The sequence below is a fragment of the Crocuta crocuta genome, unplaced genomic scaffold (genome assembly GCF_008692635.1).
Source record: "Crocuta crocuta isolate KB4526 unplaced genomic scaffold, BGI_CrCroc_1.0 scaffold288, whole genome shotgun sequence".
NCBI classification, from domain to species: Eukaryota; Metazoa; Chordata; class Mammalia; order Carnivora; family Hyaenidae; genus Crocuta; species Crocuta crocuta.
The window spans coordinates 1,551,700-1,576,947 of record NW_027532607.1 but is presented as its reverse complement, the minus strand read 5'-3'; the positions used below and the strand labels follow the sequence as shown (position 1 = coordinate 1,576,947).

Below are 25,248 nucleotides of genomic sequence, written 5' to 3'. Positions count from 1 at the left end.
TAGAAATTAAAAAAAAAAAAAAAACATTAAAAAAAAAAAAGAATGTATTTGGAGATAGGGCCTTTAAAGGAAGTAATTAAGTTAAAATGGGATTGTTACGGTGGACCCTAATCCAATAATATGATGGATGGCCTTATAAAGAGGAAAGAAATTAGGACACAGAGACACCACATGCACACAGAGGAAAGATCACTTGAGGACACAGCAAGAAGGTGGCCATCTGCAAGCCAAGGAGGAAAAGCCTCAGGAAAAAAAAAACCCAACCCAGCTAACACCTTGATCTTGGACTTCCAGCCTCCAGAAGAATGAGAAAATAAATTTTTTTTAAACCACGCAGTCTGTTATTTCTAGGAGAGAAAGAGAGACAGCATGAGCAGGGGAGGGTCAGAGAGAGAGGGAGACACAGACTCTGAAATAGGCTCCAGGCTCTGAGCTGGCAGTCAGCACAGAGCCCGACGCAGGGCTCGAACCCACGAACCGCGAGATCATGACCCAAGCGAAAGTCGGACGCTTAACCGACTAAGCCACCCAGGCGCCCCGATCATTTTATAATCTTGATTTTTCCTTGGTAATAGAGTAGTCTATCCTGAATTTTCCCATCTTATTTTGTCAAGATGAATTCCTACTCTGAGTAAAATTATTTACTTCACTGAGACTTTTATATTAATAGCCAAAAGCATTCATTTCCAGTTTTTTTTTTTACTTTGTAGGTCCTCAGTATCTTTCATTATAACTAATTTACTCCCTCAATTTTTCTTGTTGTTTCCCAATTTTCCAACTCTGGATTAATTGCTAGTCTCCTGTTTTGCTGTGTATTTATTTCTTCTTGTATTTTTATTATTTTGTTCTCTTTCTTTTCTTATCTTTTTAAAACCTTAAATTGTAATGGTAAATTCATACTCTTGTATGTATGCCTTCATTTATATGAATTAAATTTAATAACTACATTGTATTTTTTCATTTATTTTTTAAGTAAAATAGTCTGTCACTTGATATTTGATACACAATAGCTATTTAGAAGAATGCTTACCAACATCCAAGTCACTGGGCAGGGGAAACTGTCCCTTCAAAGAGTCATCTCAGGCTCAAAAAGAAGCTAGAAAGAATTTTTTTTAACAATGTATGATAGTAAGACTCCTTAGCAAAAGCCTTATTTTCTATGCCAACATTTCAACTATTTATCCTGTCTCCTGCTACTATTCATTTTTTCGTAAGTAGAAAACCAAATGGGCAGTTTAAGAAATAGACACAAAGTCAATTTTCTTGTTTAAAAAAAAAAAGTATGGTTTCCAAAACAAAAAACAAAATAAAACATTTCTAATATACTTAAAATGCACTGGGGGGTAGAGTGGCTTAAAAAAATATTTCAGTTACAAGCCAAAAAAAACCCCAAAACTGGATAAATTATAAACCCATGAAATTTGAGGTTAAGATACAAACGTTGACAGCCAGCGTTTCAAAGCACATGAATGAAGCCCGTAACAACAGAAGAAAAACTTGTAGAAGTAGGGGCCAAGGGTTAATCTTTTCACTCCTGTAAAAGTTTAAAATGTCAACATTCGTTGAATTTCTGAAGTTTTCATTTCCTCCTTAGACTAAATTGGCATCTTAAAAGGAATTGAGACCGGCAGACGAAACTTGATTAAGTATAGAGGAGCACAGCTGACGACAGGGTCAAACTACCTGCTGCAGTAAAGATACTCCATTAAAGTCTCTACCTAATAGAAAGTAAAACTATGGGTCTCCATACTTTGAGTAGCACCACCTGTTCACACCATAGCAAAGTCAAGTCAGCAATCGAGGAGTCTGACTCCCAGAGACCTCCCATTGGCTAACTGATCAGTGTTCCCAGCGGTGAAATAGATGGGAAGTCCACTAATTCTTCCTGATCTGTATAAGCAGAAGAGTCTAGGTCAAGTGAACAACAGCATAAACCTCAATCATTAAAAACACTGAGCCACAACCCCTCAATCAATCCCAAGACTTGAGTCAGTTTATAGACCCAGAACCAATGAATGAGGGAGGTCTCCTTGAGGAAGGATCCTGCTACACCACCCAAAATTTACACTGTTAATCTTTCTCCCCCAGGCTTTCCCCAAAAGGACTGACCTTTTACCAAGGTGTCTGCACGGGGGAAAATGAAATCATCAAAGACATTTTGAGGATTATTAGACACTGGCTCTGAACAGATACTAATTCCAGAAAACTCAAAACATCACTGTGGTCTACCAGTCAGAAGAGGGGCTTTATGCAGGTCAGGTGATCACATTGGAGTTTGAGTACAGGTCCATCTAACAGTGGCTAATGAACACTGATGTGGTTATTTCCCCAGTTTCAGGATGCATAATTAGAATGAACATATTCAGAAACTAGCAGAATCCAGAACATTCTGGAAGTAGTTTAGCAGGGAGTACTGTATGTTTAAACTTGTAAAATCATTTTCAGCAACACTCTCCTAAAGAAAAAAAATTTGTAAAGAACAAAAACAATCTTCCACCACTTCAATCCATTCCAATATAACTTTTATTGGTAACTGAGGTAGCTCTTCTACTACAATAACCATGATTCCAAGTGAAGCTATCTACTTACTCTAGAAAAACAGAATAAATGGTCAACTGAATCAAGTGATTTAACTCTAATAATAACAGTAGCAAAAATACTTGGGTGGCACAGGTATAAGGAAGTTCATTTCTTACTTCCATTTAATTTTGACCAAAGTGGGGTGATTTTACTGTCTATCTGAAATATAATGTTACATGACAATTACACTTCACTTAAAAAAAAAGTCTTCATTAATTATGATGAGCACTGAGTAACACAGAATTGATGAATCACTATATTGTACACCTGAAACTAATAACACTATATGTTAACTATATTGGAATTAAAATTAAAAATTTAATTTTAAAAAACTTCTCCACAAACAAAAAATCAGAATAACTGAAATTTACAGTGAATATACCAGACCAAAATAACAACAAAAAACATGGCCTCCACCAAAAAAACCCCCAAAAAACGGATTTTAAATTGTTTTAGTAAGTAAACAAAAATGTTATATTACACTGTCAAAAAAAATCTTTAATTGATATTAATGACTTTTAGTAACATTTCAGTCATGCCAAACCCTAACCATACTATTTAATAATACCGATTTCCAGACAACAAGCCCAACAATAAGAAAAACAAGAAATCCTTTAACTGTCTTCTCTCCTAGAAATCTGCCTATAAAGTTTACATAATTCACTCAAGATCTGATGCATATAATCAAAACAGATAATAACGTGTCAGCAAGTATATGGAGAAAGTTTAACCCTCAGGCACTGCAGTTAGGGATCTAAAACAGGGCAGCCATACTGGAAAAGTCTGGCAGCTCTTATTTAACTCAAATGGTTAGACTAAGAACTAAAAAAGAGATCAGATCATTAGGCGCGCCTGGGTGGCTCAGTCATCTCGTGGTTACTGAGACTGAGCCTCGCGTCAGACTCTGAGCTAATAGTACAGAGCGTGCTTGAGATTCTCTCTCTCCTCTCTCTGCCCCATCCCCACTAATACACAGGTGTACTCTGTCTCTCCGCCCCCAAAATAAACTTTAAAAACTTTTTTTTTTTTTTTACAAAAGAGATCTTAAGAGTTTTACGTTAGTTCCAGCCTTTAACAGGGAATCCCTTGACCATAAGATCCAAGAATCCACCACTAGGAATACAGCCAAGAGAAATGAAAACATGTGCACACAGAAATACGTACATGAATATTCACAACACCATTATTCATAAAAGCCAAAAAATGGGGAAAAAAACCAAATGTCCATCAACTGAAAAATGGATAAACAAAATGTGGCATATCCATACAGTGGAATATTATATGGCAATAAAATAAATGAAGTTCTGATACATGCTATAACATAAATGAACCTTGTAAATATGATGCTAAATTAAAGAAGCCACTCACAAAGGGCCACATATTGTATGATTCCATTATATGAAATGTTCAGAATATGCAAATCTCTAGAAACAAAAAGTGGACTGGTAGTAGTTGCCTAGAAGTGAGAGGGAAGGAGGTTTTGAGGGTCACCTATCAGCTGTCAGAGAGGAGCCTCCTGTGGATCTTCTGTCTCCCTCTCTCTGTTCCTTCCCTGTTCCTCCTGCATGTGCACAGGTACAAGTTCTCTCTTTCTCTCTTTCTCTCTCTCCGGAAGGAAGGAAGGAAGGAAGGAAGGAAGGAAGGAAGGAAGGAAGGAAGGAAGGAAGGAAGGGCCGAACGAACAATAATCCAAACTAGGTCTACGTAGCAATATCTAAATGGTAGATCTCGAAACAAGTTTCAGAAGAGTAATGATAGTAGGATTCGAATTCTGTAAAAATCAAAAAAATCAGTAATGTGTTTTCTATGCAAAAATATATATGCAAGTAGATAAGTACAGTACTTTAAATATGTAGGGGCACCCGGGTGGCTCAGTCAGTTAAGCTTCCAACTTCAACTCAGGTCATGATCTCACAGTTCGTTGGTTTGAGCCCCACATCAGGCTCTGTGCTAACAGCTCAGCCTGGAGCCTGCTTTAGACTGTATCTCCCTCTCTCTCTCTGTCCCTCTCCTGTTCACCTTCTGTCTCTCTCTCAAAAATAAACAAACATTAAATAAAAATTTTTTAATCTAGATGGATACATCTCTAACTTTTCAGAGCAATTACAGTTTACATTATTATGAAAGTATGCATGCACTCCTTATATAATTAAAAATCATTAAAAACTAATTGTAAGGGAAAGGAGTATGACTTCAATATATGTAGAAGCAAGTCATACAGATGACTACTATGTATTTCACTAGAAAGATTACTATGTAGCTTCAGCCTTTCTCCTTATGCTTAGAAACCCCTTTTTAATCTTAAAAACTACAAATTCAATATTTATAAATAGAAGAGGAGTTCTGTACAAAATCCTGGGGGCATATTCACAGTAAAGACAACACAGAAGAAATGGTCATAAGAAAAACAAAGATCAACATAATCTAGATTTAAAATATCCAAGAAGTACATAACCCTGAAGAAAGTTTGATGATCAGTAAGTTTAAGTTCCTGGCTTTTACTGCTTTGAAGAGATCATTAACTAATCTGTAAGAAACAAACCAACTGCCAACTCTTACAGGAAACTGTAACAAAATTTCTACTGCAGAGCCTAATATACTGGTATAATCCTAGGAGTCAGGAGACTAAATTCCAGTTCTGCCACTTAATGATTGTGGTACAACCTTTATCAAGTCAACTGCTCTGAGCCTCAATTTACTCATCTGTAAAAAGCCATATCATCAAGGACGTGGGGCGCCTGGGTGGCTCAGTCAGTTAAGCATCAGAATGGCTCAGGGCATGATCTCGAGGTCCATGAGTTCGGACCCCGGGTCCAGTAGGTTCTCTGCTGACAGCTCAGAGCCTGGAGCTTGGTTGGGATTCTGTGTCTCCCTCTCTCTCTGCCCCTCCCCCCACTCACTCGCTTGCTCTCTCTCAAAAATGAACAAACATTAAAATAAAGAATAGGGGTGTCTGGATGGCTCAGTTGGTTAACTGTCTGACTTCGGCTCAGGACAGGATCTCACAGTTTGTGAGTTTGACAGCTCTCAGCTGTTAGCAAAGAGCCTACTTAGGATCCTCTGTCCCTCACCCTCTCTCTCCCTCTCCCTCTCCCTCCCTCCCTCCCTCTCTCTCTCTCTCAGCCCCTACCCCGCTTGCACACTCTCCCTCAAATATGAATACTTTTTTAAAAATCATAAAATAAAGAAGAGATTCATACTTAGAACTGTTAAGTGCATTTCCTGAATGAGAAAGAATGAGATGGCCCAGGTGTGACCAATAGAAAAATTAGTGAGACCAGCTGATACCAACAGTTTAAAATCAGACAAGTGTGGGAAATCAGTGAACCAGCATATGAAACTGAGCAAATCACCTAAACTATAGGAGCTCTGGTCTTTTCATCTATGATAAAAGAGGGGAAAAACACCCACCTAATTAGAAGATCCTAATACTATATATTAGGAAGGAAGAAAACAATGCCGCGTCTATGACGTGGTATTCAGTGAAGATTAGGTATTTCTTTCCCCTTGGGAATAGAGAGGCTATTCAAGGACCACCTTCAACATGAAACTTTAACCAACCAAACATATCCGTTTTGTTTTGTTTTTTTCTACATGGCTATCAGTTTTGCACAACTTAATATTTATCCCAAAAGCATAGCAGAAAAGGACTCATTGCTAGAAGGACAAAGATGAACATCTTTTTATTTTTAAAAATCATTTTCCTTTTTTTAAAAATCAATGTAAGTGTACTCTTTACTTCCCATCCTCTATTGACCCCATCCCTCATCCACCTCCCCTCTGGTAACCATCAGTTTGGTCTATTAAGTTAAGAGTCTATTTCTTGGTTTATCTCTCTCTCCTTTTGCTCATTTGTCTTTTCTTAAATTCTACAGAGGAGTGAGATCGTATAGTATTTTTCTTTCTCTGACTGATTTCACTTAGCATTATATTATATACTATTATACTAACTCCTATGTTACAATAAACATAGGAGTGCATGTATCCCTTTGAATTCGTGTTTTTGTATTTTTTGGGTAAATATCCAGTAGCATCCGATTCCTGGATCACAGAGTAGTTCTATTTTTAATTTCTTGAGGAACCTCCATACTGTTTTCCACAATGCCTGCACCAGTTTGCATTCCCACCAACAGTTCAAGAGGCCAAGCCAACCAGTTTTACTTACCCTATAAACTGTCAAGCATGTATTACAATAAAACAGTTTGCCCCACAGAGACTAGATTATTCAACTAGCTACAATATTTCAGATACAGCTAAAAGGTAAAGCTTTGAACCATTCATCTAAATTAAAAATGCAGCTCCCCTCTCCCCCGCCTGGCTCAGCTGGCAGAGCATGGGTCTTGGGGTTGTTAAATTCAAGCCCCGTGTGTTGGGTGTACTTTTAAGTTAACTTAAAAAATAGAAGGAATGGTTAAAAAAAAAAAAAAAGATAGGTATAATTTAACAATGCTAACCTAAACCTGGAAATTCAGTGACCTAAATCTAGTTCTCCCTTCAATCTTCACTCGATTATAAACTTCATGAGGGCAGGGATTATCTTCTTTATTCACTACAATATACTACTATCCCCAGCACAGTATCTATTATGTAATAGGTGTTTAATAAAGGCATACTCATAAACAAATGAACTTTCTATGATCCTGTTTCTCTTTTTTAAATTTTTTATGTATATTTTTTTAATTTTTTTAATGTTTTATTTATTTCTGAGAGAGAGAGAGAGAGAGAGAGAGCACGTGAGCAAGGGAGGGTCAGAGAGAGATGGAGACACAGAATCTGAAGCAGGCTCCAGGCTCTGAGCTAGCTGTCAGCACAGAGGCCGACGCGGGGCTCAAACCCACGAACTGTGAGATCATGACCTGAAGTCGGACGCCCAATCGACTGAGCCACTCAGGCGCCCCAATCATCCTTTGTATTTCAATGCCCTCATCAATGAAATGAGAAAACAAGGTAACTTCTATTACAAGGAACTCCAACAAATATTCTCACTCTTCTGTTCTTGGGGAATGTTTTTATATTTCTATTACTTGATGCTATTGTAAATAGTATTGTTTTTCAAATTTCAATTGCCAACTGTACACTGCTAGTATGCAGAAATACAACTAATTTTCAAAAAGTGATCGTGTATCCATTTTTTTAAATAAATTTAGGCTTATTCAGATTTGCCTTCTGTTTCATTTATTTCAGCTCTTTATTTCTTTCCTTCCACTTAGCTTTACTCTTTTCCTAGCTTCTGAAGGCAGAAGCGTGGGCCGCTGATTTTGGACCGTTTTTTTTGAACCTTTAAGTTTTCTCCTAAAGCACCACTTTAGCTGCATTCCACAAATTTAGATATACTGTGTTTTCATTTACATTTAGTTCAAAATAGATTCTAATTTCCCTTGTGAACTCAAACTTAAAGTTTATTTATAAGTGTTATTTAACTTTCGAATATTTGGCAATTTTCCAGACAACCTTTTCTGTTTGATTTCTTATTTAATTTCATTGTAGTCAGAGTATTCCTTAGAATTTAAATCCTTTTAAATTTGTTGAAACATGTTTCATAGCCCAGCATAAGGTCTATTTTCATAAATGTGCCTTGTGCACTTGAAAAGAATGTGGACATGGTGTTCTTTAACTGTCAATTAGGTACAGTCCATTGATAGACATGTCCAAATCTTTTATATCCTTGATTTTTTTTTTGCCTGCTTATTCTATCAATTATTGAGAGAATGTTGTAATTTCCAACTACAATTATAGATTTGTCAATTGCTGCTTTCAGTTGTCAGTTTTTGCTTTGCTCTATTACTGGATGCAGACATTTAGGACTGCTGGGTCTTCCCAATGAATTGATCCTTTTTTCATTATGAAATGTGCTTCATTTGCCCTTATAATATTTTCTTTGTTCTGAAGACTCCTTTGTCTAATACAAATATGGCCACTCCAACCTCCTTAGTGTTTACACAGTATCTTTTTCATCCCTTTAATTATAAAGATACAGATTAAAAATAAAGTGGGTTTCTTTGTAGATAGCATACAGATGGGTCATATAACAGTGACCTAAGCTGACATTTCCTTTTAACTGGAGTGCTAGACCTTTAACAATTTATTTAATATCAATACATTTGGATTTAAATCTGCCATATTCCTTAATTTTTTCTTATTTGTTACATTTTCTTGGGTTCCCCCCCACTTTTCCTTCCTTAAGATTGAGGTGGGGGCACCTAGGCGGCTCAGACAGTTAGGCATCTGACTTCGGCTCAGGTCACAATCTCATGGTTCACAGGTTTGAGCCCTAAGTCAGGCTCTGTGTTGACAGCTCAGAGCCTGGAGCCGGCTTCAGATTCTGTCTCCCTCTCTCTCTGCCCCTCCCCCACTCATGCTCTCCCTCTCTCTCAAAAATAAACATTTAAATAAATAAACAAACAAGCAAACAAACAAAACAAAACATGGCTTCCCAAGGGAGTGAAGGAAGAATAACAAATACTGGGAAGTAGAGTCAAGTCTCCTGCTTAGTAACTCTCCATACAACATCTCTAATAACTACTTGTTATTATATACATGTTCAAATACTTCTTGTAAAAGACAGTATGTGTTCTAATTTGAGGTAACCAACTGCTAGACAGTGTTTTTTAACCATATTTTAAGTCACAAGACTGTTTAAGAATATATGAAAACTGCGGAACGCTTACCTCCCAAAAAAGACGCATCCACAAATTTTACCTAAGATACATCCATAAATATATATAAATTTTACCTACCATTCTACAAGGCTCAAGAACCCTTACACCTGTCCACGAACTCTCTTGCCATAACTATGGAGAAACCAATGGTTTCATTCAAAGATACATAACACTGATTGACTTACAGGTAGATATCAAACTATATTCCTCCTCTCCATGGAGAGCAATGTGGCTATAACTACCGAAATTACAAATGCTCATATTCTTTTACCCAGCAATTCCACTTCTAGGGATTTATCCTGTAAACATATATAAATATGTATGAAATGCCATTATGTACAAGGCTATTCACTATACCACTGCTTATATCAACAAAAGCCTGGGGTACCCGGGTGGTTCAGTCAGTTAAGCATCCAACTCTTGATTTCAGCTCAGGTCATGATCTTGCAGTTCTGAGTTCAAGCTCCGCGTCAGGAGCCTGCTTGGGATTCTCTCTCCTCCTCTCACAACTTACATGCTCTCTCTCTCTCAAAATAAATAAACTTAATTTTTTTTAATGTTTTATTTATTAAAATACATTTTAAAAATCTTGTCCACTTGAAGTGTCCATCAACAGGAAACTGGTTAAATTATGGTTCAGCTGGACACTGGAATATATATTAAGCAGCCTCTGGAAAAAGGACTAGGAAGCTCTATACATCCTACTATGAAACAATTTCTAAGATTTTAAGCACAAAAAAATGTATACAATAGTGTATATAATATACTTGTCACTGTATTTTTCAAAATTGGAGGGGCCTGGGGCATTTGGGTGGCTCAGCTGGTTAAGCATCCAACTCTTGATTTCAGCTCAGGTCATGATCTCACACGTTGTGGGTTTGAACTCCACAACAGGCTCTGAACTGGCAGTGCAGAAACTGCTTGGGATTCTCCCTCTCTCTCTCCCCTTTGCTGCTTATATGTGCTCTCTTTCAAAATAAATAAACTTAAAAAAAATAGAGAGGGCTAATATACTGGAGTATTTGTACACATATATATGTAAATATAAAATATATTACATATAGAATATATGATTTGTATCACACCTATCATATCACATATATAAATAAAAGTTGGTTGTCTAATAATGGTGGTCTCCAAGGAAGGAAACCAGATGGACATAGGAAAGGTGTCAAAGAGATGTTTCATTGTGTACCTCTGAAATCTTTTGAGTTTTGTACTAATTATATCATACCTAATTGAAATTAAATCTTGAAAAAAGAACCTCTACCCCAGATGCCAAGCAGTTTTGTTAAGCTTCAAAACCAAGCTAATCTGTACTATCATTCTGTAATAATATTTTATCAGAACTTTTCTTAGGTTGTTTATCTGCGGTGTATGTTACGGTGATCTTTCTGAGCAACACAGAAAAAGTGTCATCTTTTCCACACACAATCTGACTCCTGAGCAAACTACACTCTCTTCTGTTAGGCTCACAGTACCTTCACATCTATATTCACCCTCAGCTATGTGCCACAGACATCTGGGTCCCTGTCTGCCTAAGTGCCTCAAGTATATACAGTGCATCGGACTTTTTTCTTAATCCTAACACCTAGATTTAGTACAGACTCAATAAAAGTTGGTTGAACTCTAATTGCTAAAAAATTTGAACATTACAAGTTCAATTTAGCTATTTTTTTTTTTAATATTTTTATTTATTTCTAGGAGAGAGAGAGAGACAGCGTGAGCAGGGGAGGGCCAGAGAGAGAGGGAATCACAGACTGAAACAGGCTCCAGGCTCTGAGCTGGCAGTCAGCACAGAGCCCGACGCGGGGCTCGAACCCACGAACCGCGAGATCATGACTCAAGCAAAAGTCGGACGCTTAACCGACTAAGCCACCCGGGCGCCCCTCAATCTAGCTATTATGCCTCTTTTCCTTCATCTTATCCAGATTATCATACAAGCAGGTCAAATGGTTCTTAAGAAATTGATGGAATATTTTGTGTCTTGGTTCTAACTAGTCAATCATTAATATAACAGAGACTGGGTAAGTTAGTTTTGCTTTGATGCTAGGAGCTTCTCCTAAATTTTAACATTAAATCTGACTGTTAGAGTTCATTAACAGAAGATATCCTGAGCTGGAGGCACCATCTCCTGAGATCAGCCGGCCCTTCAGATTACATTTTAATTCCACAATTAATCCTTAGTATTCCTCTGGAGTCAGGCAAAACAGGAACCACATTAACACCATCTCTGGCAGCAGTTTACTTGACAAAAGTCACATATTTACTCTTTATAGAAGCAAAGTCATCAGTCATACAGGTCACATCCATTACAGCTGATATTAACATCCTATTTTCTTTATGTGGGCAACAGTAACAGTCTTTACAAGACTTAATACTTAAGACAATACTGGTTAAAATAAAATTCTAGGAAACCGAATTTGGATAGATTGCTATTATTATTCTAAAACTGGTTAAAAATAAAAGGCTATCCTATGTAACTCACCAAATTATATGACGGCTTATTTCTTCAACTTCCTGGGCCAACTGTACTATTTGCAAAAACCGCAATGCGTATTATTATTAGTTCTACTACAGATGTTAATACAATTTCTAAGCTTAGGCTTTTTAAATTAAAAAAAAAATTCTTTTTTATTTATTTCTGAGAGAGAGGGACAGCATGAGCAGAGGAGGGTCAGAGAGAGTAGGAGACACAGAATCTGAAACAGTCTCCAGGCTCTGAGCTAGCTGTCAGCACAGAGCCCGACGCGGGGCTCGAACCCATGAACCGTGAGATCATTACCTGAGCCAAAGTCTGACGCTTAACCGACTGAGCCACTCAGGCGCCCCTAAGCTTAGGCTTTTGCTAGATGTGAACTAAAGGAAAAAGAATCACCATTTTTGGCTGCCCTTTGTCCATTATAAGAGCTAAAGGGAGGTCAAACTCCAACAAAATAATGAAATTTAATATGACCCAGCCATTCCACTTCTGCATAGGTACCCAAAAGAAATAAAAGTACGGACTCAAATAGACATTTGCACACCTATGTTCACAGCAGCAGTATTAACAGTAGCCAAAAGGAAAAAGCAACCCAATGTCCAATGACAGATAAATGGATAAATAAAATGTGGTACACATTAACGGAATATTATTCAGCTTTAAAAAGGAAGGAAATCCTAACACATGCTGCAACACATGCTACAACCCTGAGCATATTATGCTAGGTGATTATTTCACCAGTCACAAAAAGAAAAATACTGTATGAAACCGTTTATATGAGATCTCTAAGGCAGTTAAGTTCATAGGAACAGAAAACAGAATGGTAGTTGCCATGGTCTGAGATGAGGAGTAAACTGTTATAATGAGCACAGAGTTTCATTTTTGCAAGACGAAGTTTCTTGAGATGGTGGTGATGGCTGCACAAAGAGTGAATGTACTTAATGTCACTATACACTCAAGAATGATTAGAATGGGGAGTGCCTGGGTGGCTCAGTCAGTTAAGCATCCAATTCCAGCTCAGGTCAGGATCTCACGATTCATGGGTTCAAGCCCTGCGTCAGACTCTGCACTGACGGTACAGAGCCTGATTTGGATTCTGTCTCCCTCTATCTCTGCCCGTCCCCCACTCGCTGGTGCCCGCATGTACACTCTGTCAAAAATAAACATTTAAAAAAATGATTAGAGGGGTGCGTGGGTGTCTCAGTTGGTTTGCTGTCCAATTTTGGCTCCGGCCATGATCTCATGGTTGGTTGAGTTCGAGCCCCACATCGTGCTCTGCGCTGACAGCTCAGAGCCTGAAGCCTGCTTCAGATTCTGTCTCCCTCTCTCTCGCCCCTCCCCCACTCACACTCTGTCTCTCTCTTGAAACTAAACATTAAAAAAATAATAAAATTTTAAAAATAAAATTTAAAAAGGATTAGAATGGTAAATTTTATGTGTATTTACCGCAATAAAGAAAAGTTTAATGACCAGCCTCTTTATCTCCCTCAATTAGTTAAGATTAGGAAATAGATATCACCCTTTTTTTGATAGTATCTTCAGAAATCTGTTCCTCTTCTATTCTCTTCTCTGCCATCTTCATAGTATACTTAAGAGGCAAAACAGGTACTTTTCTTGTTCCTACGGTATTTGCAACCCAAATTCCCAAAAGCCTATAGATACACAATGAAACGCTTAATGAAGAATTTTGGTAACATTGTGTTCTAGCCTTTGTTCCTGAGGTTTTTATATTTCAGCACCACTACTCACTCTTTGATAATATTAATTCCTAAATGGAATATTTGAGTTTTATTCTCCCTATCTCAAATATGGCTCCCTCTTTTGTTGTAGTTCATGAAAAAAAAATTTTTTTCTGAGAGAGCACGAGTGGGAGAGGGAGAGAGAGAGGGAAAAAGAGAATCCCAAGCAGACTCCATGTTCAGTGGAGAGCCTGATATGAGGCTCAATCTCACAATCATGAGATCATGATCTGAGCTGAAATCAAGAGTTAGGGGCTTAACCGACTAAGCCACCCAGGTGCCCCATCAAAAAAAAATTTTTTTAACTGGAAGTGCCCAGAGTTGAATGGACTTCCAAGTGATACAGCTAGTTAACTTCTTAGACACTATTAGAACCAAAGATAAATTATTCCCATTTTGAAAAACACAAGTTATGTTAAGAGATATGACTATAATGAAAATTCCATTCTTAGTCGTATCCCAAACTGCATAGGAAATTACCAATTAAATTGCTTAAAACATCAAAAATTCTCTCTTATTAAGCATTTGACTATGAGCATTCCTCAGCACAAAGTCTATTTGTGAGGGGAATGATACCTCTTATATCGGATAGCAAATTATTTCCACTGTTAAACAGTAAAGATAATGGGTGTCTGGCTGGCTTGGTTGATGGAGCGTGCAACTCCTGATCTCAGGGTTGTGAGTTCGAGACCCAAGCTGCATGTACAGCTTAGTTTAAAAGAAAAGGGGGAGGCCGCCTGGGTGGCTCAGTCAGTTAAGCGTCTGACTTCGGCTCAAGTCATGATATCATGGTTTGTGGGTTCGAGCCCTGCATCAGGCTCTGTGCTGACAGCTAGCTTAGAGCCTGAAGACTGCCTTGGATTCTGTGTCTCCCTCTCTCTCTGACCCTCCTCTGCTCACGCTGTCTCTCTCTCTCTCTCAGAAATAAATAAAACATTAAAAAAAAACAACAACAACAGTGAAGATAAGGTTCTAGAAAACTAGAGTACTGGGAGCAAGAAGAAAGCAAAAAGGCTGATTTTGTCATGAAAACCTTGGAAAACAGGCAAAACTAATAAACCAAACTGAGACCAACTCCCATGGGTACTCCAAATTCTCTAGACTGTTCCAACCTGCAAAGGAGTATTCCCTGGGTAAAACATAAGAACAGTCTACAAAGAGTAGACCTACTGTGTGTGGGGCACCTGGATGGCTCAGTTGGTAAAGCATGCAACTCTGGATCTTGGAGGGTAGGGTTTACTTTAAAAAGTACACTGAACCCCTGGGTGGCTCAGTGGGTTGAGCATCCAACATCAACTCAGGTCATAATCTCCTGATTCATGAGTTCAATCCCACATCAGGCTCTTTGCTGACAGCTCTAGAGCCTAGAGCCTGCTTCAGATTCTGTGTCTCCCTCTCTCTCATGTTCCCCCCCCTCAAAAATAAACATTAAAAAAATTTAAGTATTTCTTTAAAAAAAGTGCTCATTGTGATGAGCACTGAATGATGTACAGAATTTGAGTCATACACCTGAAACTAATATAACACTGTATGTTAACTATATTGGAATTAAAAACTGAAAAAAACAAAAACAAAACCAAAAAACAGGGGTGCCCAGGTGGCTCAATCAGTTAGGCGTCCAACTTTGGCTCAGGTCATGATTTCGTGACCATGAGTTCAAGCCCCACATCAGGCTCTGTGCTGCCAGCTAAGAGCCTGGAGCCCGCTTCAGATTCTGTGTCTCTCTCTCCCTCTGCACCTCCCTTGCTGTACTGTCTCTTCCTTTCTCTCCCTCAAAAATAAACAAACATCAAAAAAATTTAAAACAACAACAGGGGTGCCTGGGTGGCTCAATCGGTTGAGTGTCCATCTCTTGATTTCAGCTCAGGTCATGATTCCAGGGTTGTGGGGTCACATGGAGCCTACTTAAGATTCTCTCTCCCTCTGTGCCTTTCCCCTGTTCATGTTCTCTCTCTCTCGCTCTCTAAAATAAAAATCAATAAATAAAAAGAACAATCCAAATTATAAAACCAGACTTCCCATGAAAGTTGCTCTAAGGGCAAAAAAAGCTGACCAAGGGGCAGGCAGGTCAAAGACAAACCACCCTACAACAGAAGCTTTGTGCCACACACCAAGCCAAAACACTACCCCCAAATGAACCAGAGAGAACAGAGAAACAAGAAGGTGAACCCCTCTGTAGGGCAAAGTCACTAAATACTCTAGAAATTATTTTTTTTTTAGTGTGTCTAAAGTCCAAGGAAGGAATATCTGGGACTAGAAAAAGTAAAATTGCCTTCCAGATTAGGGAAACTGGGCAAGTACACTGTAAAAACTCGAAGAGACTAGCCCAAGAAGCATTTAAGATGGCTAACGTACTAGGAAGCATATTGTAAACTAATCTAGTTCCATCATGTCTAGTAGTAGTTTAGGGCCAAGTGAAACCTACCACCAAGAGGGACCTAGCGATTTGAGACCCAGACAAGGCCAAGAAGAACAAGACCGACCCTAGACTCAGGGTTGAAATATGAAATCACTGATAATATACCTTATTTATTTTCCTTCTCCTTGCCTTTATAAATAGTGTTAAGGAATACTTCAATTCAATCTTTATTTAACTAAAAGTAAACAGATAATAATAACGCAAGTGACGCTAATGGCAAGGAGTGATGACAACACCACCCCATAGAGGAAGGAAGGAAGCAGATGAGAAGTGAAAAATCACAAGGGTGAAACCTAAGTGTGGATTCTTTACCTGCTATGGCACAGGAGTCCAGGCACACTTTGTAAGTGTTAAATAGGTTTACAATATTACTACTGACTGTAAAAAGTTTGGGGCGCCTGAGTTGGCTGAGCAACCGACTCTTGACTCTGACTCGGGTCATGATCCCAAAGTGGGAGACTGAGCCTCATGTTGGGCTCCATGCTTGAAATATTCTTTCTTCTTCTCTTTCTCTCCCTCTCCTTCTCTCTCTCTTTCTCTGCCCTGTCTCTGTTCATGTGTACACACATGTGCGCTCTCACTCTCATTCTAAAATTAAGAATAGGGGATACCTGGGTGGCTCAGTTGGTTAAGCGACTGACTCTTGATTTCTCTCAGGTCACGATCTCACTGCACATCGAGCTCCGCACTGTGACAGTACTGAGTCTGCTTATAATCCTCTCTCTCTCCCTCCCTCTCTCTGTCCCTCCCATGTGTGCACACTCTCGCGCATGCGCGCTTTCTCTCTCCCTCTCCAAATAAACTAAAAGAAAAAGAAAAGGAAGGTAAACTCAGCACTCAAAATTTATTTCTATTTGAATTTGCTAATTTAATTCCAAAGAAAAACTTTGAAACTGAGCTGTACTTTAGGAGGTCTGGAGGTTTGGGGAGAGAATAAAGTCAAAGTCTGGGACCTCCCCAATGAGGAAAGTCTGAGAAATCCACCCCATACTTTAAACAAGGAGCACAGGGCTACCTTTTCAGGACAAGAGTGACCCAGAAACAAACCAGCCCTCATGGAAACTCAATGGATAGGTTTACGCAGATTAGACAAATTTAAAAAGAAAATAAAGAAGTGGAATGCAGGTCAGAAGAAACTACACAATATTCATCCCTGGGAAATAATAAGGACCAGCCATACAGAAAACAGGGTAGGAGGCAGTGAAAATACAGTAAGAAGTTCTAACATGTCCAAACAGAGTGCAAGAAGACGGTAGAGGAGACATATGAGGAGACGATAGCTAGGAATATTCTACAACTGATCAAAATCAGCAATCCATTGATTCAAGACGCCCAATGAATCCCAAGAGAATAAATAAAAGTTATTTCAACCATTCACAAAAATCTGCACATAAATGTTTATAGTAGCTTTATTCATAACTGCTAAAACTTGAAAGCAAACAAGATGTCCTTCAGGAGGTGAATGGATAATAAATTGTGGTACATCTAGACAATGGAATATTATTCAGTGCTAAAAAGAAATGATCCAACAAGCCATGAAAAGCCACTGAGAAAACTTAAAGGAATATTACAAAGTGTAAGAAGCCAGTGTGAAAAGGCTACATCCTATGTCATCCAACTATATGACATTCCAGAAACAATGAAACTATGGAGACAGTAAAAAGATCAGTAGTTGCTAAGGGTTGGGGAGGGAGGGATACAAAGCAGAAGCACAGAGGATTTTTAGGGCAACAGAATTACTATGTATGATACTACAATAGAGAAATATCATTATACATTTGACCAAACCCATAGAATGTACAACACCAAGAGTGAATCCTAATGTAAACTACGGACTATGGGCGATAATGATTTGTCAAAATCCAGGCGCCTAGGTGGCTCAGTCAGTTGAGTGTTAGGCTCACAGTTCGTGAGTTCAAGCCTCTCATCAGACTCTGCACTGACAGTGTGAAGCCTGCTTGAGATTCTCTCTCTGCCCCTTGCCCACTCATGTACATGCACACATGCACATACACTCATGAGAGCTCTCTCTTCCTCAAAATAAATAAATAATTTTTTAAAAAAATGATGGGGTGCCTGGGTGGCTCAGTCAGTTAAGCATCCAACTCCTGGTGTGGGCTCAGGTCACAATCTTATAGTTCATGAGTTCGAGCCCCACACCAAGCTCTCTGCTGTCAGCACAGAGCCCACTTCGGATCCTCCCTCTGTCCCTCCCTTGCATTCGTGCTCATTCTTTCTCTCAAAAACATAAACATTTAATAATAATAACTGACAAAAACTTGAACGTAGGGGAAAGAAAAAGTATTAAGTGCTTATTTCTTTATCTTTCATAATAGAAAAGCAATAAATGAAAAAAATCATTTCAAAAGAAGGCAAAAGAGGCAGAAAAAAAGATTTAAAAAGAAACACAAGGAAGATTTAAGACTAAACATATACCATTGCATTAAATATGAATGAACTAAATCTCCTAAATGAAAAAGAATTTTGAGACTGCAATAAAACCATAAGCTAGAGCAGATCATGCCTATATGGATGACGACTAACTCTACTTTCATCTTCTCAATACTCTTTTCTAACTCAACAAAGACTTATTCAACGTGTATGAAGGGTTGAGCATTTCAACAGTCAGATAAAGATATCATGTGTGTTCTCAAGGAGGCTAATAGGGGAAACAAATAATACATGTCATAATAAAAGTAGGTTATCAAATGCTAATAAAATAATGCAATGAGAATGGTGCAAATACCTGGAAAAGCTATAAAAACATGCTAGATTACGCTCTGAAGAGTAAGCTGAAAGTTCATCAGGCAAATAAAAAAGGAAAGGTAAAGGAGACAGCATGAGCCTGTTTGCTAACAGATCAGTCATGGTTTGAGCGAGCAGAGCACAGCACTGGGAGAGCAGACAACTAACCGTGACGATGAAAAATTAGGACAGGAGTTTTAGCTCGGTCCAACAGACAATGGGAATCTCTAAAACCGGGAATAAAACAATACTGGTATTTTTAGAAACATAACTGGAGATGGTTTACAGAAAGATAAATGGGGTAGGAGAGATTGGCTATTACAGCTGTGAATGAGGAAGGACTGAGAAAGTAGCAAGGAGGGCAGACAAATGCTTGAGAAATTTCAGAGAAAGAGACAGGAGTTGATACTTGACTAGATGTAAAATGAGAGAATTAAACAAATACTAAGTAAATGAAAGGGAGAAGACAACATAAAGACAAACATAATAATAAATTTAATAGTGCCTTAAAACTCAATGGTTTAAGTGCAGACTGTCTCTCAGAATTTACGCTTATTAAGCATTGTCTAACTATGTATTAAATGTAAAACAGCAAAACATATATTTTTTTAAATTACTGGGATTGGTATGTAAAACAGCTAACACTAGATATCCAAAACTGACACCTTCTAATTGATGCAACTAACTAAATAACAGGAGAAAAGGGTATCAATCTTTTCAAAAGTCAAATTTGATCATTTAACCTGATCTATCAGAAAAAAAAATTTTTTAATTTTAAATACAGCGATCACGTTACCGCTCACAAATCTGAGGTTAAAAAAATGATCATTTTCCTTTAAGATATCAAAAATCTATGTGATACTACTTAAAAATATATGGTCTTACATCAGGCTCTATAAAGTGAAGGTTCTTGTGTCAATACAGAAGGTTCACGCATTCTCATTTTGCTCTTCTTTTCAATACCATCCATCACAAACCATATTAACCCTTTTTATTCAACACAACTGAAACTAATGACATTAACGAAAACAGTAGGTTGCAGTGGGGAATCTAAAAAAAATAATAAATTACCCCTTCAACATTTTCTTTGAACTTGAAACCTATACATGTATATTCTGTTGCGAGTCTTCTGATGCAGGCCTTCTGAGTTACAGATCCACTGACTATAGTTGTGATCTCACATAAACCACACCCATAGTGCATCGGCCACAATTTCTAGTTTCAACTTCTTTAAAAGTGAAGCGAGACTTAAGTGATACTTGCCAAAGATCTAAATGAAGAATTCTTCCAGATTACAAAAAACAAAAATTTATAAACATTTATAGGTATCTCCTTATTGGCTCCCCTTATAGTTTTTCCAAGGCAGTTAACTTAGTTTTCACAGAATCAACAATTCTTATATTTTGCAATTATTATTGCAAAATTAATCATTATTGGCTTACAAATTTTTTTTATTAAATTATATAATTATAACACAAGTGCAAGTTGTGACAATGTGATCCTTGGTAAGTCTAGAATTCAACCAGCCAGGGCAATGCAGTGGGCATCAGCAGGTCTCGCAAAAAGAGAACAGAGGTTTATTAAGACTAGTATCCCTGTTACACAAGATTTAAATTCACTTATCGCTTTTATTGTATTTGGAACAGTACCTAGCACTTAGTAAGTACTGTGTAAGTATTTATTACTATATTAACATTAAAACTAAACTAGCTACAAGGGTGCCTGGCTGGCTCAGTCAGAAGAGCATGCGACTCTTGATCTCAAGGTCAGGAGTTTGAGCCCCACGTTGGGTGTAAAGATTACTTAAATTAAAAAAGAAGTAAAACCTTAAAAACAAAAACAAAAACCTAAACTACCTACAGATAAAATGCCTGCAGGGGTACAATTCTACCTACTTCACATAGCCTCTGGAATCACAGAAACTCCCTGGACTTAAATTGTCAAAACGGGGTGCCAGGCTAGCTACAAAATGGTGGAGCATACGACTACCGATCTTGGGATTGTGAGTTTGAATACAGAGATTACTTAAAAGAATAAAATCTTAAAAGAAAAAAAGAGACAGAGAAAGTATAGTAGGGAATGAATACAAGCTACAATAGGTCCTCACTGAAAACACGTGAATATAGGGTAGAGTCAGTTTCACATAACTAGAAGTGGCTTATCCAGTGTAAGGGAAGAGATCCTAAAAAAAGAAGTAGGATAGCTCACCTACCAGGTCAACAAGAAATGAAAAAGCAGGTTCACAAACCAATTTAACCTTATCACCTCAAAAATGCTAAAAAGATGGTTACATGTCCTCCAAAAAAAAAAAAAGAAAAAAAGAAAAAAAAAAGGCAGCTAGATACAGAAGCAAAAACCAACTATATTTTCTCGGTACACATTAGGCTACTTTCCTCTATCATCATGACACAAAACCCCAACCTCTTAAAAATCTACAAAGTGCATCCCAAGGCACAAAACAAACCCTTTTGGTTTACCAGTTATTATAAATTAAATATGCTAAAAGAAACAGAAACTGGGTGCATTTAAGTGCAAGAAAATTTTACACTTGTGGGTTAAAATCCTACACATAAAAGCAACATAGACATAAATAATAAGTATGGTGGCTTTTGACCATTTCGTTTTAGTCTACGTTTTGTGATGTAGATCTAATTTGCAGGTGTAAAACACCTGAAGCAACATGACAAAAGATCTATTAACAACCAGGAAGTTCAAAGACTGCAGCTACTTAAAACACCCTTGTCCACTAGGAAAGAATCCACAATGGCACTAACTTTCTTCCTTCTATGGACATCAAAAGTACTGAAAATGTTATGAATAGTTAGGAGAGACTCCAGAGACAGCCCCTGAGGCTGCAGCAGTGCCACTAGATGGCACTGTCACAGGAAAGTCACTCTGCTCTCCCATTTGGAGCAAGGGCTGAAACTGAAAACTATCGACTCGGTGACATCCTCATTGGGAAATGATGACCCATGATGAGGAATTCAAAGCTAGGAGGAGCTTTTCTCAAAGCACCTTTTCGCCCAGGACATGGCCGCCGCCTCCTCAGTCCTATTTCAAATCAGTGGTCTGAGGGATACAATGTCTTACAGGCAAAAGAAGTTATACAAAATGGAGATTTCCTTTTCTTCTTCCTAACTCCAAACTACAGAATATTTACTTGCTTCCCCCCACCCCCGCCAAGTTTCTTTGCTATGGGAAAAAATAATAATAATAATAATAATCCCTTCCTAGTCCTTGGATAGTATTTATTAAAATCAATATACTTACTATGACTAAAAACATCAAAATAACATACAATTAGTGGCATAAAAACATTTGGATTTAAATAAACTTCCTTATATATAGAACAGGAAGAACTTCCTATTAAAGAGATTAAGTTTTCCAAACCTTAATTACACAGTTTTAACTTAGGCCTGGGCAGCAAGATTCACAATGTCAATTATCGCCATCACTTATGCTCCTCCCCCCCATCAAAAGTATACTTGTATATAGCTATCATGACCTTAAAAACTGAAAAGAAAGACATAGAAAAACAAAACCCAGTGAGTTTAAACTACATACAATTTGAATACAAACTTACTTTTACACCATAGGTGACCACTTGAACAGGCAGATTTGGATACGAACCTTGTGCTGAATCCCCAAATTAAAAGACACATAATCAATTTAATCCAGAGATCAATTTAATACTCAAACATACTGCTCACTTCCAGTTGAAGCTACTTCTCCTAGATCAGAGAACTTACATTTACACTTATATCTTCAATATGTATCAACAGTCAGTACGGTCTCTCCAAAGCACCCTAAGTGCCACGTTAATGAAAGTAGCCGAAGAAACCAAGAACTACAAAATGTGCAACAAATCCTGTGTTTCCATAGCACCTTGTCACGGCTCTAATCCAGATCTTACCAAGGTACCATCTCTCTCTCGCTTTCTCCACAGCAGAGGCTTAGAGGCATTGAGCTGAGATGTCATTCCTCACGCCCTGCACAATGTCTAGTATGCGGAAGGCACTCAGTATATGTTGAATGACCAAAAACTAACAACCTACTCCAGCTCACCAAAATTATGAGACCCCCTAAAAGCAGCCAGTTTTTCCAACTAAACCTCAACCAACACCTTCTCCTTTAAGAAGCTACTAACCAAAGCATGAAACTAACACTTAAAGGTCTCCAGGAGAAATACGATTTCTTGAAAAACACAGACAGAAATGGATCACGTGAAGTCAAAGATCAAAAATTCACAGGTCTCAAGCCCCATTAATGCAACGATCTTAGAACGGTGAAGCTTTTAAATAAAACATAAATATATTTTACATACTGTATTAATATCACAAGTATTTTGTACTAAAACAGTCCTATGAGAGCAGAGGAGTGAACTACATAAGGACGCAGAAGAAGCCATAACATCGCTTAACATAACCACCTGGGGGCTTGATCTTACTTTATATTCCCAGAACAAAAGTAGTGAAGGAGAAGGAAAAATAGGAAGAAAGAAAGCAGTCTGGGGGTGCAACCAGAAGGAATCTGCTGAGCGGCAGATTTGGAGAACTGACAAGCAGCAGAAGCAGATTTTTCAAAACTCTTATCATAGACCTATCCAAAAAACCTACTGTAATGAATCTATGCCAACACCTTTTCATTAAGTGTTTTTTTTTTAATGACTGAGTTGTTTTGACAAAATATGGCACAAAATCTAGATACACATCCCATTAGTATCCTTGCAACAAGACCCATGGGAAACCTCTCCTATATTAAGAGGGGAAAGAGAAGCATATAGTTCCATTTAGAATCCCTTCAAACATACCCTTAAATTAGTGGAATGACTGGTAGGAGCTTAAAAGTTCACTGGAACCTGTGAGCCCGTCTCCCCTACAATCTACCAGTATGGCCCACCCAAATTGATCTTAACTGTTTTCTAAAAGTGTTTCAATTTGACTATGAACAGTGCTCATTATGGTCATATTACTCACCTTACTAACGCCAACCCCTGTAAACCTGGCCTCTAATAATTCCTGCCGTCGAGGGTCCAGGCTATGCAATTCTTCCATCATTTCTACTGGAAAAGAAAAAGTAGGTTGTGAGACCATAAAAGCTAAAACATGAGGCACTAATTTTTAGTTAACAACAAAACGTAGTCATTATTTCATTAAACAGTCACATACAGGTAAATGTCAAGTAAATACAGCATACAAGCGATAAACTACAATGCACTGCATCAAACAGTAATACATTTAAAGTTAAAAGTAGCTCAGAAGTTCTCTTCTGAGGGCTACTATATCCTGGGCTAGTTCTGATTTTTAGGAGCAAACAACCTCAAACTGACCCTCATATAATCTCAGTAAAAGTTGAACAAGGACTAACTTGCAAAACAACAACAGCAAAAATTCCTTCCATCAACCTTTGAATTTAACGAGGTACTTTCGGATATTTGTTTCCCAAACCCACCGGAACTAGTTCTTAAACTAAAAATATGAATCATTAATAATCACTTAAAAATAATGCAGCATGAATCAGAAGCTACAAATAACTTCAAATAATGCTATTCTACAGCTCCTTTCTCTGAAGAGCTCACAGTAGCTCCTGAAAAAAAAAGGAATTAATTATTTCAAATTTGATAGAGAACCCATGGTAAAACCATCAAGCAGCATTCACTCAGGAAATGAGCAGAGCGCCACAACCATCCCTTTACAAAATCTTTTTCTGACCACTCCCTGGAGCAGTAGGTGCCTCTAGACATCTGCTTTTAGCACTCCTTCCAAGCAGGGAAGGGCAGGAGGACACCATTTTTAAACTCCTTCCACAACCAATAAATGCACAGGCTACTTTCAGCAAACACGTCCATCCATCGCAAGAGATGAACTCTTGCAGAACCCACTGGAAACCTAACATTAAAAGTGGACTAGAAACATAGACCATTACACTGAACCCCTTTGAACATATTATTAAACAGCGATTGGAATGATTGGCATGATTTAAAAGTTCACTGGGAACATGAATTAAACATTCTCCTCTGCAATCTAACAACTCCACATTCACTGTAACAACCCCTACCAGTCTTCCAGTTTCATTTCCCTTCCTGGATTGAGAGCCTGGGGCAAAGGGGAATGAAAGGGTGACAAATTAAAGTTTCACCCACACAAACGAGTGCAGGTTGGCGAGGGAATAAGGAAATTCTCGAAAAGGCAGAAAGGCATCCTAAAAAAGAAAAAGAAAGGAAAAAGGGGACGGAGTGTGCTTCCCCGAAGTGGCCTTCCTCGCGTCTCCCCTGCCCTAATCAAGGCCGGAATGGCAGAGGTTGCAGCCTCCCTCAAACCCTGGGGTCTCCCGGAACATTCCCCAAGCCTCCATCCCCAGGCCTGGCCCGGAAAATGACGCCCCAGCGCTTATTCCATTTAATGTCAACTCATGTTAAGGAAATCTCCACTCTGTCTCATTCCAGCGGGGCCTTGGACTGGGATCCTCCCTGCAGCCCACAGCCGGGAAGCAGAACCGATGGGGCCTGGTCCCGGCGCCCCTTGCCTCCCGCCGGCTCCAAACTTTCCCCAACTCCAGGCCCACCTGTCACGGAGGGAGGGCGGGCCGGCTCTCGGGGGCGCCCGGGAGGCTGGCGGGGCCTCC

The 25,248-nt window shown here is 38.4% G+C and overlaps 1 protein-coding gene across 2 annotated transcripts in view; it reads right to left on the bottom strand.

The window, feature by feature from the left end:
* The window catches only part of TLK2 (tousled like kinase 2), a 116,445-nt gene extending 91,661 nt beyond the window's left edge, over positions 1-24,784 (bottom strand). For both annotated transcript variants that reach the window (XM_077780289.1, XM_077780291.1), the window contains exons 1-2: positions 24,767-24,784; positions 23,601-23,686 (exon numbers count right to left, since the gene is read on the bottom strand). In XM_077780289.1, the coding sequence (XP_077636415.1) occupies positions 23,601-23,681 (81 nt within the window). In that variant the 5' untranslated portion in view covers positions 23,682-23,686; positions 24,767-24,784. The remainder of the gene's footprint in view (positions 1-23,600; positions 23,687-24,766) is intronic.
* Between the last annotated feature and the right edge of the window lie 464 nt (positions 24,785-25,248).